This window comes from Lutjanus erythropterus, chromosome 5, assembly GCF_056507025.1.
Source record: "Lutjanus erythropterus isolate fLutEry1 chromosome 5, fLutEry1.hap2, whole genome shotgun sequence".
In the NCBI taxonomy this organism is placed as follows: Eukaryota; Metazoa; Chordata; class Actinopteri; order Lutjaniformes; family Lutjanidae; genus Lutjanus; species Lutjanus erythropterus.
The window spans coordinates 28,139,803-28,158,514 of record NC_139321.1 but is presented as its reverse complement, the minus strand read 5'-3'; the positions used below and the strand labels follow the sequence as shown (position 1 = coordinate 28,158,514).

The 18,712-nt window shown below is 39.4% G+C and overlaps 1 protein-coding gene across 1 annotated transcript; it reads left to right on the top strand.

Annotated features, from left to right (window-relative positions):
• The first annotated feature begins 1,095 nt into the window (after positions 1-1,095).
• xkrx (XK related X-linked) lies at positions 1,096-16,808 on the top strand. Its single transcript, XM_084719527.1, has 3 exons — positions 1,096-1,991; positions 12,932-13,191; positions 15,458-16,808. Exons 1-3 carry the CDS (start codon positions 1,636-1,638, stop codon positions 16,321-16,323), a joined length of 1,482 nt encoding a protein of 493 aa, XP_084575653.1. The 5' UTR covers positions 1,096-1,635; the 3' UTR covers positions 16,324-16,808.
• Positions 16,809-18,712: the final 1,904 nt, after the last annotated feature.

Below are 18,712 nucleotides of genomic sequence, written 5' to 3'. Positions count from 1 at the left end.
GTTCTGTGTGTATATAAATTGTGTTCACTGCAGCATCACGACCCGATTAGTATAATTCATGTTAGCTACCTAACTAGCCAGCCTGCCAACAAAACTAAACACTGGCAGGGGTGGAAAATATTTCCATTGTAACAGCAAGCTCCACCAATCACAGACCTCGCTATTACACTTTAGGATTGTGGGTATTGTAGTATTTCTGCACGGAATTCCAAATGAAAGGTTGATGAGGTTGATATACAGACTTGTGTCATCTACAGGAGCATAAATCATTGTTTGACAGTCACATAGCTTGTGGTGAGTCCACATCAGATGATTACAAAGTTATGACTATTAATCTCAATCCTCTATACAGAATATGAATGAGATTTTCACTTCCAGAACCTGACTGTTAAGCTCTGTTTATGAGAAGAGGAATAATGTGTTTGTCTGCTTTCAAACATTATTAAGTTATTATTATAATTTAATTTAAAATTTGATTGACACTTAGCTCTTGTTCTGTTAGCTCTTTGGTTGTTTATCTGTGTATTTTTCTAAAGATTATTTAAAGTTTTCTTACAAGCCTTAAAATCAAGAAGATTTTTCGACATCATGTGAAGCTCTGGGGGCTCCCAGTGGAGGTCAGGACCTCCAGGTTGGGAACCAGTGATACAGAGTATAATAATGTCTATTATGTCATTTCTCATTTGACACATATTATAGGAGATCAACAAAGACTGCATTAACTAACACACCTGAAGAGAGGAGTACAGGCTGGCACAGGAGTTGAGAGTATTTTTAGACTGAAGATGTGGAGAGACACAAACCCCTTTGATTGAATGCCTGCTATTGATAATGTTTTAAACATAAGCGGGCAAAAAAGTAACTAATACTCTGAGTAGTTTTAGAAGAGTATTTTGTACTTTTACTTAAGTAGTTTTCTAATACCAGTACTTGTACTTGAGTAATATGTTAGAAATGTAACAATACTTGAATACAGACCTTTAATACCGTTGTAATAGTATTGACTAAATGTCTCAAGTGCTGATGAATAAAGGTCGATCTTTATCTCTGATCTCTTACTTTGAAGGCAGCCGCCATCATTTCCGGTGTCGCTTCGTACGTTCGCGCTTGCCGCAGCCGTTGGTTTGACAGCACATCAAAAGACTGAAAACACGACCTGCCCGCAGCGCCAGTATGCCGCAAGACAGCCAAACCTCCGTCAACCTGCCGCGGTCAGAATCAGGGGCAGTCCGTGTGATTTTAACCAGGAACTACTCGGTGATTCAAACTTCGTGCTGGTGAATATAACCTCCGAGTGGGGGATGAGTTTCTGTATGGACTGAAGTTTCCCGGTGCTGATATCAGTGCGGACAGTGAGGTGGTTACGTTTGGATTAAACTGGGTGGTAACGCCACGTCCGACCATTTACGAGACAAACAAACAAAAGCAGTGAAGGGTGAGTGCCGCCGAGCTGTAAAGTTAAACACAATGTGACACCGGCGATGATCAACTTGGTGGAAAGTTGGGAGAGACGTCGCATTAAAGGAAGTAATTATAAAAAGTGATGTTTTTCTAGTGCAGTTCGGCAGGGCGAGTTCAATCAATCGTGCTTACTCGATCTGAGCTCGTTTCTCGCGTTTGAAACTCACCGATATCATGTGTGAAGTGGCCATGGAGGAGCAGGAGAGGGACATCTCGGACTTGGAGCCGCAGGAGTGTCCCTCGGGGCTGGAGAACGGAGTCATGCTGGTGGTCAATCACAGCCGGGTCCATGCCCCCCTCAGCGTCGTGCTGGCCACCGTGCTCTACTGCGCAGAGTTCGTCACCGCGGCCGTGCTCTGCAGCATGTACCACAAGACGGGCGATGTCATCTGGATGGGCTTCACCATCGCCTTCATGCTGGTGCCCGCCGTGCTCATCCAGCTGGCCCTCACGTTCATCCACAGGGACCTGGGTCGGGACCGGCCTCTGGTCCTCTTCCTGCACCTGCTGCTGCTCGGCCCGGTCATCAGGTGGGTGACGGTCAGGTGGTGCAACATGAAAGCGTTGCCCTGGGGTGGGGTTGGCATGTTACAGGACAACTGCAAAATATCAGGATTTGCATTACTCCTGATCGTTTCCCAAAACATTTGGAGGTGTTTATCCAACCTGTCATCCAGCCAGTGGTAGACACAGGACATGTACAAACAACAAAGTTATTGATTTTTTTCAGTGTTGTCCTTTAAATTCTTATCATTACTTTAAGAGCTGCAGTGATTAGTATATTAATCCATGACTCAGTTGGCAGAAAATTAATTAGCAACTATTTTGATTGTCGATTAATGATTGTAGTCATTTTTTAGAGAGACATTTCACCCCAAAATCAAAGTGCATATTTTTGCTCTTACGTTAGTGTTATTGGGAGCTGCAACAATTAATTGATTAGTTGTCAACTATTAAGTTAATCACCAATTATTTTGATAATTTATTAATTGTTTTGAGTTTTTAAAAGAAAAAATGGCCTAATACTCTGATTTCATCATCTCAAATGTGAATATTTCCTGGTTTCTTTACTCCCTAAGACTATAAACTGAATATCTTTGGGTTCTGGACAACAGTAATCAAGATTTTTAACCATTTTCTGACCTTTTGTGGACCAAACAACTAATTCGTTATGAGATGATTATCAACAGATTAATCAATTATGAAAATAATCACTAGTTGCAGGCCTAATGAAAAGCCACAAAAAGTCATGCCTTCCCAAACTGGCAATGTTTTTAGGGAAAGGATAAAAAGTTTTCAGTGCTGTTCCCTTAATCACTCTGACAGCTGCAATGATTTGTATTTTAATTGATTAGTCAATGGACAGACAATTAATCAGCAATGATTTTGATGGTCAATAAATGGTTTTAATGGTGTGTATCCAACCTTTCAGTCAAGCAGTGGTAGGTGCAACACATGCAAAAAAAAAAAAAAACAATAAGTTTATTGACAAGCCCTGAAAAGTCATGTCTTCCCATACTGGTAATTTTTCAATGCTTTTCCTATAACTACACAACATTACTCTAAGAGCTGCATAATTAGTATATTCATCAATTAGCCGGACAGAAAATGAATCTACAGCTACTGTATTTTGATAGTAAATTAATGGTTTTAGTCATTTTTCCAAGTAAAAATTCCAAACATTCACTTGGTGAGCAACCAGAAAAAAAAAAAATAGAAGAAAGAGCATTCTCCTTCTCACCCCACAAATCCCTCCAGGCTCCATTCCATCCCACGCAGCCTGGACCTTAGACACATTGAGAACAGCTATATTAAGGATTTTATTATAGTAATCACTTGTTTTCATTGTGATATGTTTTGTTTTGCTCGGTGCATGATGGCAGCCCAGTGTTCCATACTTGCTACATCTCTGAAGTCAAGAAGCCATCTGTGAATATTGACAGAATGACAAGCTTGGCAGTTGTAAGACCAGCTAGCCAGAGACGTCTCTGCTTAACACAGTGTTCTCAGTTGGAGCTGTCATTAAATAACAGAACGTCTGGCAAGTAAGGAATTATTTTGGACAATATGCTCCAAACCCCTCCTCCAGAACTCTGCACTCCCTTGACCCTCCCATTCCATAAGAAAAATGCCTTCTGAGTGCAAAGGGTGTAGTTTGGCGATGGTAAAGCTATTATTAAATGCAATGTGTGGGGAGCAAATTATATTCTGTGTATGAAATTGAAATGAATGGATGGACCGAGGTTTCTGGAAGATAGTTGCATGTATGTTTGGCTCTCTGACTGTTGGTCTGACAAAACAAGACATTTGAAGATGAAAACTTGGCAAAATTACTACAAGAATTTTCACGATTTTCCGACATGTTAGTGACAACAACTGAGGAAAATACTTGGCGTATTATTCAGTAATGCAACAGTCATTAGTTGCATTCCATACATCTTTGTTTTTAGTCGGCTATCCATCTTACTGGACATGTGGTTTCCACATACGGTACAGTATAGTTAATGGGATACAAGTGAACGGTTTTTGTTGAGTGTATAAACACACTCCTCAGGATCTTTGCGGCCGTACATGATGCAGCAGACGTTTATCATCATGAATCCGACTCATTTAAAAGAGTGTAGGATGCTGACCATAGCTGAAATGATTAGTCCATAGACAGAAAAATAATTCTTAAAAATAAATTGTGGTAATCAATTGATTCTATAATTTATCAAGCAAAAATAGTGGAAAAAATGCCCAACAATTTCTAATTCCAGGCTCTCAAATGTGACAATTTGCTGCTTTTTTTTCTCAATGATTTGATGTGTCATAGACTAAATGATGAGTCAACAATGAAAATACTTGTTAGTTGCAGCTGTAATGCTGGCTGACTTATTCAATTCTGAAGTCAGCATCCATCAGCATTGATCTGTTGCAGTTCACCAACTAAATTTTATGACACATTACATTATTTTGATATAATACATGGTCGCAGCATCCTAATAGCTTTGGTTGAGGCAGCTTTTTTGCAGTGAATGAGAATTGCAGATTTGGCAGTCGCAAACTGAATCACACTCCAGATGGAAAGCCTGTCCAGCATGAAGAACAGGAGGGATGACTGAACAAACAAACCTCCCACATAATCTTAAAGGTTGAAGTGGAATAGACTTAAAACATGAATTCATTCATTCAACTTTTATTTAAGATTCTGAGAGAAATCACTGAAAGTTATCCTCATTTACAACAATGCCAAGATAACACCCTGTAAAATACAATTACAAAAATACAAATTTGATGCCAGCAACATGTCCCCAAAAAGTTGGGACAGGGTCATGTTTGCCATTGTGTAACATCACCTTTTCTTTCAAGAACACTCAGTGTGTTTGTGAACTGAGGACACTAATTGTTGAAGTTTTTAAAATGTAGTTCTTTCCCATTCTTGCTTGGTTTATGACTCTGGTGCTCAACAGTCTTATTTTGTGCTTCATACTGCAGCACACAATTTAAATGGGAGACAGGTCTGGACTGCAGGCAGGTCAGTCTAGTGCTATTAAGCAGGGACGTCCCTGAAAAAGACATCTGGATGGCAGCATATGCCAACACACACCCATACATCACAGACGCTGGCCTTAGAAGCCAGCATTGGTAACAATCTGGATAATCCTTCTCCTCTTCAGCCCAGAGGACACAAGAGCCATGATTTCTAACGACAATCTAAAATGTGGATTCTCCCCTTCAATCCATCTCAGATGAGCCTTGCCCCTCACATGCAGATTTCTCCGGATTCTCTGAATCTTTTAACAATATTACGGACTGTAGATAGTGAAATCCATAAATTCCTGCAGTTTTGTGTTGAGAAATGTTCTTAAACTGTGCGACTCACAAATGCTTGTGAACGATTGAGCTTTTTGAAGATGCCACTTTAATACCCAATCATGATATTGTCACCTGTTACAAATTAACCTGTTACCTGTTGAATGTTCCAGTCAGGTGTTTTTTTGAGCATTCCATCACTTTCCCAGTTTTTTGTTGCCCCTCTCCAAACTTATTGTGAAACATGTTGCAGACATCAAATTCAAAATGAGTGTATATTTTCAAAAAAAACAACATTGATTAGTTTTAAATATATTGTCTTTGTACAATATTCAATTGAATGCAAGTTGAAAAGTATTTGCAACTCATTGCATTCTCCTTTTTATTACATCTTACACACTGTCCCACCTTTTTTTGGAACTGGGATTAAACCCCCCATTGTCCAGAAATTTGAGTCAACAATTCTCTTCCTACAATTCAAATGAGAGTTGGTTTTACTTTTGTATAAAAAGCCAATCTTTTGTTATTAGCTTGCTAACAAGGTTTCTGATGTGCGATTTAAAAGTAAATTTGTCATCAAGCCATACGCCAAGGTACTTGTATTCTTTTAAACCATTATCAGTGACATATACAGAGTGAATATAAAGAGTGGTGAGCTTCTTTTAATTTGAAAGGTGTGTTCACGTCCTTTGTTGAACCCTCTGGAGCCTTGACTCTGCTAGTCTGTCCAATGACTCTGCAGTGCTGGCACCCACCCTAGTAACACATCCTTCACATATATCATTTGTTCGCCACTCAGTTGTATGACCTCATCTCAGGATTATGGCACCCAGAGGTCTCAGTGCTGCAGAGCAGGCAGACTGCCCATCAGGCATGGCTGCCTCAAGAATAGAGAGAGGTCAGTGGGGGGTTGTAGATGTTGCCGGAAAGGCTTCTTGAAATAATTCAGCCTGGTTTTATTTTTGGAAATGAAAGCAGTGGAAAAGAAAATGTGACAGGCCGGCATACATTTAGAAAAAGCAGCACATAAGTGTTCTTCTAAAGGATGCAACAAATTTAAAAAGTTGTGCTGTTGTTGTTGTTGTTGAAGGAGGAGTTATGTTTAAATAGAGCCTGTTTGCACTTCAGTGTCAGTTGGTCCCAGCTGAGAGACCTGTTTGACAAACTGTGACTCATGCAGGAAAAAGCAGGCGGAGACTCTAATTCAAATCTACATTTGATACTCTCTGATACTCCGTCCATGAACTTTGATTTGTCAACAGTGAGCCCTGAGGCACTACTCTGAATTCACAGTGCTGTAAGAGTTAATGAAAGGGTGTGTTTCTTTTTAGGGGCAAAAAATCCAACCTTTTCTTCAGGTCTTCCTTGCAGGTTACATACCACCGAAAAAATGTTTTGCAGGAGAAAGTGTTGCTGAAAGGCACGTAAAGAACCTGATTTGTGGCTCGACTTTCAGCGCAGCCTAAAATAGAGCAACATATTTCAGAACAGAGTGCAGATACAAGAGAAGGTATGCAGATAAATGATATACAAATACAGATTTAGGATAGCAGCAGATGAAACACAGGAAGCCCTTTGTAATGTCATTCAGAATACAGGAAATAATCTTATCTTCAACACTGAGCTCACGGTTTTGATTTGAGCTTATCCACTGCATCAAAACAGTTAAAACTCAGTGTCTTTTCAGAATAATTCCTGCTTTAATGCTTGTGATAAATGAGCTGAAGGTGATTCACAAATCAAGACAATGTAGCACATGTATAGAGGACAGGCATTTCTTCCAATGCAACAGTGCTCCATGCAGATTTTCAGTTCCCACGGTTAACTGGATCAAGGTCAGACACAGGGCTATAACTGTTAAGGTAATGAATAATGATAGATCTGTCCTAACCTTGGTCGGTAGATAAAGCCACGTGTCATTGCAGGATACCACCTGCATCCACAGAGTCTATGCAGTGTCGTTGCATTTTGGCGGTGAGGAACTTGCAGAGGAATCGCAGTGATTGTGGTTTATTTATAAGACAGTCTAATGTGACTTTATTTTCAAGGAGTTCAGAGTTATTTTGGAAGATTGAGAGGTTTGATGGTGTTTGACTCCCTGACCTGAAGACATTTCATTATTATCATGATTGAGAGTGGAGCTGTTAGACAGATAAATCAGCCAATGTTAGTCTTACATCAAGCAGCTGTAAAACAATGGATCTTTCATTTCCTATAAGTTCTTCACAATAAAAGTTCCCTGCTGTTTTGTTACTTAATAGCAACTGTTGGGTTTTCATCAGCATTTACTGAACACAATTCCTATCCATCTGAAAATGAGCATGAAACAGTAAAATAATCACATCATTTGTCATTGTAGGCAGACATTACACAGAAATTATGTTTGGTAACTCTCAGAGACCAGTAGCAATAGAGAATAAAATAAACTATAAAACGCACAAATAACAGGATAAACACAGGAACGAAAGAATAAAAGCAAGAAAAAAAATCATAAAAACAAGATGTAAAGATAAAACAGGGAGAATAAACATATTATGAGGTAGCTGAGGGCAGCTCTATCTACTCTACATAACAAATTAAAGAAGTTGGATGAAGCAGGTAAACACAACACAGTAGTTTAAATAATTAAAAACAATACTGGGACATATAATGAGAGCACCACAGCGCCTGCGCACGCCACCAACATTTAAAATACAAGAGTTTACGTCCATGCTAGCAAGCATGCTCAAAACAAGCTTTGAGTTAAATGCTGCGTAGCATGCTAACATGCTCACAGTGCAAATGCTAACATTCTGATGTTTAGCAGATATAATACTCACCATCTTAATTCAACTTCATGGCATGCTATCATTTTCACTAAACATGAAGTTCAGTTGAGGCTGATGAGAATGCCAGTTATTTTGCAGGCATTTGGTCATAAAGTATTGGGGTTGGAGGAAAAGCCAGAATCACCAAAATCAGTTGGATTATTAGTGTTCATTCTCGGGAAGCCACCAATATCTGTACGAACTTTCATCACAGTCCAACCTGTGGTCCATCCACAGAGCAACGCTGCTACAGTAGCATGACTAAAGAAATCCAGGATTGTCTCGGTGAAAAAAGTAAGCTGCCAAAACCAAAAGCAGCTGTTATCTGTCAGCTACATGCATTTGTTTTTGATTCTGTACACATGATATCACAGTAAGCCAGCGCAACTGTGCCTGCTGCATCTCTAATATGAGCCTTGTGATCGCTTTGTGCAGTTATCATTTGTTACACTGAGCTGTAATGTCTCTGATCATGCTTTTAATGCGGCAGTGAGCCCAGAAAAACAAATGTTTTTATTATAGAACATTTTATTCTCTTTTGCTCTGTGCTGTAGTGTCTTCTGTTTTATTTCAAGCTCCTCTTAAGCCACACTGTGCTGATGTAAACAGGCTCCTCTTGACTCAGATGGGAGGTTTCCTGTGTGACTTAGGGATGGTGTAATTGCTGATCTCGTGGTTGCACAGTGTTAACATAACATGTCCATTATCAGAAGTGGAAATTCAACCCAACATACACATATATACTGTAGATTCCCTTCCACCCACCCCATCCCTAAGCCTTAAAGACATTTGGTTTAAGAACATCACATGATTATATTTTGGCATTGACCAAGGACAAGTTATTTTTTTTTGAGCAACTTAAGCTTTCAACATATTCTCTTAATGGTGACCAAGCAGCATTAAATTTTTCATGACAACCAGCCCTGCTGTGTCTCAGTTTTTCTAACAGCAGCATAAATATCCCCACTAAACAAAAGAGGGAGGTTCATATGATTTCAAAGAAAAAATAGTAAATGAAACAACTGCAGATATTTGTATTGCATTTTGAAGAGCCTTATTTGTGGAATCTACTGGAAGATAACATGACACAGTATCCACACAGTCAATATAGAAACTTTAAGGAGGGGTGTCGTGTAATCTGACACGGGGTGGACCTTGTCTTGACTTGTCTTCCTTTAGGATATAATCCTGCTCCTGAAGCAGGGACAGAAGCAACATAATTGCTCTGTCAGCTTGGACCAGTCTCTGCATGTAGGGCATTTTGTTTTGTGTCTCTTTGTGTTTAACACCCTCCACACTCTGAAGAAACTGATGGGGTAATCCCAAGTGACTTAATGTTGCTAAAGACCTACTGAAAGAATTTCCCGAATGCTTTGGTGTTCTTTAGTCAAAAACATCAGTATTTCAGTTGCAACAGGAGTCTTTTGACGTCTCTTAATGGGCAGTTCTTCTTCTTCTCTATGGTATTTGTCACGCCGTGCTGATGTGTCCACACACTCTGAGGGAACAGACTGCATGGTTAGACTGCAAATACAGAGCAGTAGCCCGTGTTTCCTTTTATGAATCTATAAGACGCCGCCTTGGAAGTCAGTATATTGATTCTCTTGGCTAATGCATTCATCGGTAATGCTGTTTTTTTTCCCTCCCCTAAGTGAAATTCAGTCTACCTCTCAGTTGCTTTACAGAATCCTAAGTGCATGCTGGCTTGAGTTCAGTACCCTCAGACTGCGTCCTCAGCTGTTTGTCCTGCCAGATTTCCAGGGAGAGGATGTCAGTAAATCAGGTTTTTGTGCCTTTGTTATTGCTCTCTTGTACACATTGTTCACTAAACCTGAATTACCCTCGTCTGCCTGTGGCTATCACTCAGGAAGTGAATATACTGTGTGCTATGCGCCAACAAGGATTAATGTGTAACCCCAATTAAATCTTGGCTTAACTTTAAATTCTGTTGCACCATAACTTTAATTTACTGTGATCCAGTTTTAACTTTAAACTTACACGTTAGGAGCTTCAGCTTTTTAAATGGCTGCCTTTTTGAGGTAGATTGTGCAAAATAAGTTTCTTCAAACAAGTTTCTTGAGGAGAGTTAATGACAGACTCAACTCAGTTGAGTTTTATGACACATCTCTTCTTTCTTTCACTCCAGTTGATCACTTAAAACAGTCTGCCAGTTTCCAGGCAGTCTCTTGTTTTTGCTTTACCCTGCTGTTTTTAATCTTCTTTCATTTGGCCATATTGTTCCATTAATTTGGCCAACAAGTTTCTTTCAAATGGAGGACGAGAGATTATAGCTTCTCTGCTGAGCCATCATGAGTAAGCTAACTAGGCTAACTAGCTTTTTAGCTAGCTAACAACCAATGTAACATTTTGTTAACTTTTTGAGGAGGAGAAGGATCTTTCTGTGTCCTTACTGCCCATTTTATCTTACAATACACTCCTATAACATAACTTCCTAGATTCATTTATTTATTAATGACTTGACTTACTTGACCCCAACCACAATCTTTTCCTACCCATGTAATTTTGATGACTAAACGTAACATAACTGCGACTGTTTCAAATGGGTTTCTTGGAGTGGGCGTGTCCTATAGTACAGTATGCTCGCAGTTAGACCCACCTGAACTTTTTGATGACTGTCTAACAATATATATACTGTATGGATGTGTGTGTGTGTGTGTGTGTGTAGATGTAATGTTTTGTACGCCTACTTGGTCCTGACAGCATTCCTATTTATTTATTTATTTATTTATTTAAATTAAGGTTAACAAGCATCTGATTAAACTTGGTTTAGATCATTAAACTTGGATTTAATAAACACAAATTGGTTATTAATTGCGGAACAGAGCTCCGCTTAATTTTAAATCTGACTTTATTCATTTTCCAACAGCGGCTGGAGGCATTATGTTTTCAGGTTGTCAGTCTGTGTCGTGAACGTGATATCTCAAGAATGCCTTCCTGGAATTTTTTTCAAGCTTGGCACAAATGTTCACTTGAATCAAAGAATCAACTGATTAGACTTTGGTGTTTAAAGGTCAAGGTGACTTCATGACTGTCCCGTTCTCGTGAATGCAATATCTTGGGAACACCTGGATGGAATTTCTTCAGATTTGATCTTTAAATTTCTATAACTTTTTTCCTTCTTCATTTTTCTTTCCTCTTTCTTTCTTTCTTTTTTTCATCCATTTTTTACATTTTGATGTGGTGTTACAAAACACATCTTTTACCATAATTCTGGAATTCATATGCTAAATATGACAAAACGTCACACAAATGTTTCCGACAGATTAAAGGTCAGCTTCACTGAGACAAAATAATGTTCTGCAAAAACACTTGAAGCTCTGAATCAGTCCTCTGTACTCCTCTGTAAAAAACAGTATGTTTCTCACTGGACATTATTCACTGGAATCAGGCATTCAGTTCCCTTGGACCAAAAAAATACAACTAATAGCTTTTATTCAAGTCCTTCAGAGTTTTCACTGCATACAGTATATGAGTCGGACAAGGATATAAACATTTGACTGGTTGGCGGAGGCATACAACAGCAAGGTGGTAATTCTAGTTCACCTGGTTTTGCTTAAGTTGTACTTGAACTAATTTGAAATTAAACATATTTATTGGTGCAACACAGTCTGAGTGTGTGTGCTGATTTAGATAAAAGAGTGAATTTATAAATAATGACAGGGTTTTTTCCTGCCAGTCTCTAACGTTTGGGTCAAACACAGTTCAGGGACTTGTGTGGAGACTTGGCACCGTGCCGTGTCTGTGAGAGAACAGTCTCCATACTAGTAGCAGCTGAAGCAACAGTCTCTGAAAATGTCCGACTTGGCTCTTGAGTGAGGACAGCACGTAGCTGAACCATGGAGAAGCAGATTCATGTGGGACTCGTGGAGCCTGATGTCCAGCAGTGGATATTTTGGAGCAAAAGATAACATTCCAGCACAGTGATGTGAGATTTAGTGCAGCAGTGGGGATCCTCAGAGGGCTGGGTTTGTCTGCTGAGCACAGATGTGCAGCAGCACTGTGAGTTTCAGGTCACATCACATGTATTTATTCAGGGATTATAATGCTTACATTTTGTTGACACCTTGAAATTCCAGTTTAGGCAGTTTCTCTGTTGCAGCTTGAGCATTTTGGTTCTGAACATATTTTGATATATTATTTATTTATTATATAATATTTATGTTATTTATGCCTTTAAAAAACAGTCAGAAAGCATTTGAATTATTTCTTTTGGGGCAGAAACAAGTAATTTTGCCTTAAATCCCCAATACTTGTTGAATATTTTATGGGTTTTTTAAGGTTAAGAGGTTTCTGTACACTTCCTGCAGTGAAAAACATGTTCCCCTCCTCATGAATAGTGTCAATTTTCACCTTGCTAGAGAACACAGGGACCATTTACCTTGCAAACACTAAGAGCACCACACCCAGTTTTTCAGTGTATACATTCAGGCCTCAGTGAGCTGTGCTTTCTGTCTTTTGGCTGCCCTCTGGTGGATTCTCAATGCTGTCCTTGTGTTTCTTTAGCTGTGATTTACAATTAAAGATCTGTTTATGATAGATCCTTTACATGGGATAACAATTCTGAGATTAATGTTGTCTCAGTGACAAACACCTAAATATCTTATTTTAAATAGCTGGATTGAAAATGAGTGGCAACAAACTGCTGATGTATTACACCATATAAGTTCTTCTGCTTATATTTTAAATGCACATATTCACATTATGATGATTAAGTGTTATATCATGTTAAAACAAGCCATCATATCATTCAGTTGTGTTGTCCTGTAACTAAAACATAACATTGCACTGCCCTCTGTTGGTGTGAAAACATCACTCCACTCACCGTCACTCTTTCATCACCTTCTCAGGTGTTTTGACGCTCTGGTGGTCTATTTCAAGGCGGGTAAAAAGGAGGAGCCGTACGTCACCATTTCCAGGAAGATCAGCCTGAAGAAGGGACAGGGGACGCCCATGGAGTGGGAAATCGGGCGATCGGAGCGCACCCTGGCGGCTCACAGAAACGCCTTCAAACGCACTGCGGTCATCCAGGCCTTTCTGGGCTCCACGCCTCAGCTAACGCTTCAGCTGTACGCCACCATCCAGGAGAAATATTTCCTCCATGTCAGAGGTGAGAATAATTTGAGGCGTTCATGCTGCTGTTCCACCACGTGGGTATCTTTAAAAAAAAAACCACACGTTTTACAGTGTTGCATCCTGGTTTACATTCTTGTCGGGATTGAAATAGCTCTAAAAATGATGAAATCCTGAAATTCTTAGACATTCTTTAAGACTATGACTCATCACCTTGAATTAATACTATATAAATAAAATTAAATGTCAATGCCAGTTTTAGTAAATGCAGTTAAGTAAGTATTTTAATTAACCTCATGTAATCTTGCAAGTCCTTCCTTTCACTCTCTTATTTCTCTCCAGCTATAAAGAAGCCAGTGTATAAGGAGATGTTTTTGTTTATTGAGAATATTACACAAAAGCTGGAGATTTACAGAAGAGAGAGCTGTGTCATAGCAAACTAAAACACCAGTCAAAGTCAGTGTGTGCGGTGTCAAATAGTCAGGCTTTCATTAAAACCTCTTTAACTGGAATGTGAACGTCTCCAGCTGACATTAGTGTCTTTCAGAGGCTGAGCTCGTCATGCTCGCTTGTCGGGAAGGTGGCTAAGTAATGCTCTAAAGTTAGTTGTGGCCACTGTTGTGGCCATTTTCAAAGCAGTCCGACCTCTCACCTGAAGATATCTGAATGCAAATGAGTTCTGCAGGTACCCAAAAGTCTCCCCTTTACAGACATACCCCCTTTAGGTAAATACTATACAATCTAAATGATATTTTCCCTAAACAGTGTTTACAGTAATTTTAATCATGTGTCACAACGTTGGTCCCTATAGTAACCATTTCATTCCATTTTTTCGAAACTAGACCTAACTGTAATAAACAACCTATTGTGACCTCTAGGATAATCACAACCTCATAAAACTGCACAACCACAAACTATAGATCTGAGGCATTCAGAGGGTGGATGGCTTTTCTATGTATATTGACAGTAACAACAGGGTTTCTGAGCAATCTCCGGAACAGAAGTGCTTGGCATCCCATCGCTGAAAAATGCAACTCTTGCAGAAATCTCTAAATGTCAAAAGATTTTTATACAAAATCACAGCATAAATTTTTCTGTGGTGTTTCTATAGGTCTTGATGTCTTGATGTGCTATTTTGGATGGATTTTTGACCACTTATATCAAGTTTTGAGTGGTCAGAAATGTTAAATTGTGCACCAAATCAATCACCACATGAATTAAATGGTACCAACAACTTAGAACATTATGATTGAAGTATATGATGGCCATTACCATGCTCTTTCATGTCTTGCAAGCCTTTACACTTTAACTTTTGAAAATGCAAATAGGCATCAAAGAAAACAGTGTTTATTACAGATTTATGACTGGAAAAACTTGACACAGAGGGCTGGGATGCATCTCAAATTAGTCTTCAGGTTCCAACTTCTAGATGATGTATACCACTTTAATATGGCAGGTACTATTGACTTGTTGTCTCCCTCAAAGTTCCCCTAAAAATTACACAAATGACTGTATGGCAGGGAAGGGGAGAGTGGAAGATGTTAAAACAAGACTTAAGAGCCTGCAGTCATGCTAGTAGCTCTGTGAGGCTGTACTTACAGCTACTTAGTTACTTAGAGCTAAATGTTAAATCCAGCATGCTTACATGCTTGAAAAGAAAATGCTAATATGCTAATATTAGGCATGTATAATGTTTTCACAGACATATTTTAGCTTTTAAAGATGCTAACATTTACTAATTAGCAATAAACACAGTACAGCTGAGGCTGTTGGGAGTGTCATTAGTGTTGCAGGTATTTATTGATAGTGAGTACATTTGGATATATTGTTGTATTGAATTAACTGTATGTAACAATTGTTTTCGTTATCGATTTATCTGCAGAAATTCAATTGCATAGTCTACAAAATGTCAAAAAATTGTGAAAATGCTCATCATAATTTCATAGTGCCCAAAGTGACGTCTTCAATGTGCTTCTTTTGTCCAACCAACAGTTAAAAACCTAAAAACTCTTCATTTACTGTCAAAGATAAAAAGAAAAGCAGCAAATCCTCACAATCAAGAAGCTGGAACCAGCAAATGTTTGACATTTTTGCTTGAAAATTGACTGAAATGATTAATCAATTATCAAAATAGTTTTCTTTCAATCGACTAACTGAAGTGTTGAATTATCACAACTATATTTTGATAATATTAATGTTCTCTGTGTTTGAAACCATTAAGGACGAGACATTTTTGAATGATGTACTGATGTGATGTTGTTTATTTGTAAAGTGTTACAGATGACTGTTGTTTGTTTTCACAGGAGCTCTAATGATCATCACGCTCATCTCCGTCATATACGGGGCTCTGGTGTGCAGCGTTCTGGCCATCCAGATCAGGTACGACGACTACAAGGTACGGTTGCGGCCTGCAGCCTACCTGTGCATGATTATGTGGAGGGGGCTGGAGATCGCCACACGGATCACGGCTCTGGTCCTCTTCAGCACAGCACTCAAACACTGGATCATCCTGGTCGGCATGGTTAACTTGCTCTTCTTCTTCTTCCTCCCCTGGGGGGAGTTCTGGGCCAGGAAGGGCTCGCTAATTCAGGACGTCGAGAAAAACTTCTCTAAATTGGGCACCACAGTGGTGCTGAGCATGTTCACGCTGCTCTACGCCTGCATCAACATCTTCTGCTGGTCAGCGGTGCAGCTGGACTTCACCCACAAAGAGCTGATTGATAGGAAGCAGCGCTGGGACCGCCTGGCCATGTACTACTGTGGACGCTTCGTGGAGAATTTCATCCTCATCACACTCTGGTACTTTTTCAAGTCGGACTTCTACGAGTACGTGTGTACGCCGCTGCTGGCAGTCCAGCTGCTGATCTGCTACAGCTTCTCCGTGCTCTTCATGCTGCTCTTCTACCAGTTCTGCCACCCCTGCAGACGCCTCTTTAAGTACAACGTCCACGACTGCCTGCACTGCGTCTGCTGCCGGAAGGGAACACGGGGAGAGAGAAATGGACAACGGAAGCCGGTGCCCTCATACTCTACCACTGCCACCATGGTGCTGGTGCCCGAGGAGCCGCTGGAGCTGCTGGACCCCGAAAACTCAGAGCGACCCGACCTCACCAGCCAGCCGGGAGAGCGGGAGACGGCTATAGTTGAAGACATGATGGAAGCGGCCTGAGAGGGGCATTGCGGGGAATCAAATGAACAAACTTAATGCAGAAATGCATCCCAGAGTGCACTGCAGAGCAAAACCTCGAGTCCTTTAACACAGAAAACAGAATGAATTTGTGTTTTTGAGTCCATGAAGTGATGTGTTAGAGAACAAACTTCTGCCTTTTTCTCTTAAGTGCACAAAACTTTACTCGTTCATGTTTCTGAGAGGGATTTAGGGAAACTCCTGATGTCTTTATCGGGGATGATTCGGTACACTTAGGGCACTGCGAGGCCCCAGGATACCAAAGAATGTAGCAAGTCGAGAGATGCACAAAGGCTGCGTTCAGAGAGCAGCAGTGGGTCATGTACAGGACTGAGCCAGGTGTGCGGGAAATGTGCCAAGTGTGTCCGAAGTGCCTGAAAAGAGTAAGCGGGAACACCCCCCAGTTTACTTCCTCTCAGGGGTTTCACATCATGAACCCTTTGCACATGTTTGCGTCTGCACTAAAACAGACTTTAAAAAAAAAAGAAAAAGCAGGAGTGCAAGAAAAGGTCAGATAAAGAATTTACCTTCCTCATACCTGACAGCATAAACCTGCTGTGATGAATGCCTTGTGTTGTTCACTGTCCAGTCTGGATGCCTTGAAAAAAGAAAAACAGGTTTTATTTTGGCACAAGAAACATGAAACATGGAAATGTGCAAGAAAATATTTTCCTTTGCAGGGGATATCAGGAGTGTATCACGTGTATGAGTATTAGAGCAACATTAAATAAAGAGAGGAGGAAGATTTTTTTTTTTTTAATGTATTTTGCAATTCAAGAATAAAGTAAAAATGTCAAGGATAAAGTCGGACTTTCAGTATTAGTGCCAGGCAAAAGAGCAAATATGTATGCAATGTAGAAAATAAAGTCAAAATATTCAGAATAAAGTGAAAATAGTATTTGTTTGGTACTTTGTTGTCAATATTTCAACTTTAGTGCAAAAATGCACTAAAGTACAAAATAATGAAAAAAATCTCCCTCTTCTACTTTATTTTTTCTTCTGCCTGGCATTATACTGAAACTCGACTTTATAAAATAATGGTGATAAACTCTTTCTTATGCCGGGCCCTAATTCTCTGTGCGTGTCTTTGAAAATTAACCTTACAGTTGCTACACTAACAACACTGACACTGAATTAGCTTCTACTTTATTGAAGTGCTCTCACTGTTGGCTTGTTTTTTACGTTTTGTCTTGTTTGTTCGTTCAGTGCCTTGACTACTGTTTTACTTGAAACTTAAATAAAATAATCTGTCTACACATTCACTCCTGGCTTTATTTGTTCAAAAAATAATACAGGGTTTCTCACTTATTCTCAGTAACTAAGCACATTTACTCAAATACTGTACTTTTTAAGGTACTTGTACTTTACTTGAGTATTTCCAGACAATATTGTACTTTTTACTCCACTACTTTTTTGTAGTGAAGTGTACATTTTTTTGCTCGTACCAATACTGGATTGTGGGGGCAGATATGGATATTACGGAGTAAAACGATTCTGATATTAATATATTGGTTGATATTCTTTATATAAAATATATTATATATACAATATAGATCATGTACAAAATCACAGATAAACAGACAAACACAGAGCAAAAACTATGTTAAACCTAAATTAAGAAAAAGTATCATATATACAAAATACTGCCTACAAAGCTAACAAATAAAACAAACTGCATTATGTTTAAAAAGTTTTCTTATATCTGACCACATATATGCTGATGTAGAGAGACGGACCTATGACGTTGCACTAAAATGTAAAATCAGTTTAGTTTATACTCTAAACCTAAATAAAATTCTGTTACACCAGAACTTTGAATTCGAGTTTAATACCATTCATTCACTGTAAACGTACAATGGAGGTAGTTAAACGTTTAAACTTGCTGCCTTTTTGAGATGGATTGACAAGTTTCTTGAAGAAAGTTAAGGGACAAACTCATTCAGCCCATTTGAGTTTTATGATGCGTCACATCTTTATTTTACTCCAGCTGATAACCGCAAACAAGTTTTTCTCAGGGGAGGGGCAGGTCATTATTTCTTTTGCAATATATAGATTAATATTCACGGAATTCAATACAATAAAACTTTATTGTCTTACTAGACTAATTACGTCATGGTCCAGCAGAGTGAAATTTCCTGGATGATGAAACAGGCGCTTCCTCATTCCTGCAGTCCTGAACTTGTTTGTCCAACCTTAGTTCACAGGAATGTAGTCATTCAGCTGCAGGAGGAAAACCTCTCCTTTATACTTCCTTAACCACGCAGTTTCACGGGCGTCATGGGTCGCTTCCTTCAATAACATCACAGACACACCTGAGGAGGAGGAGGAGGAGGAGGAGGAGGAGGGGTCAGTCCAGACAGGTGGGTATAAA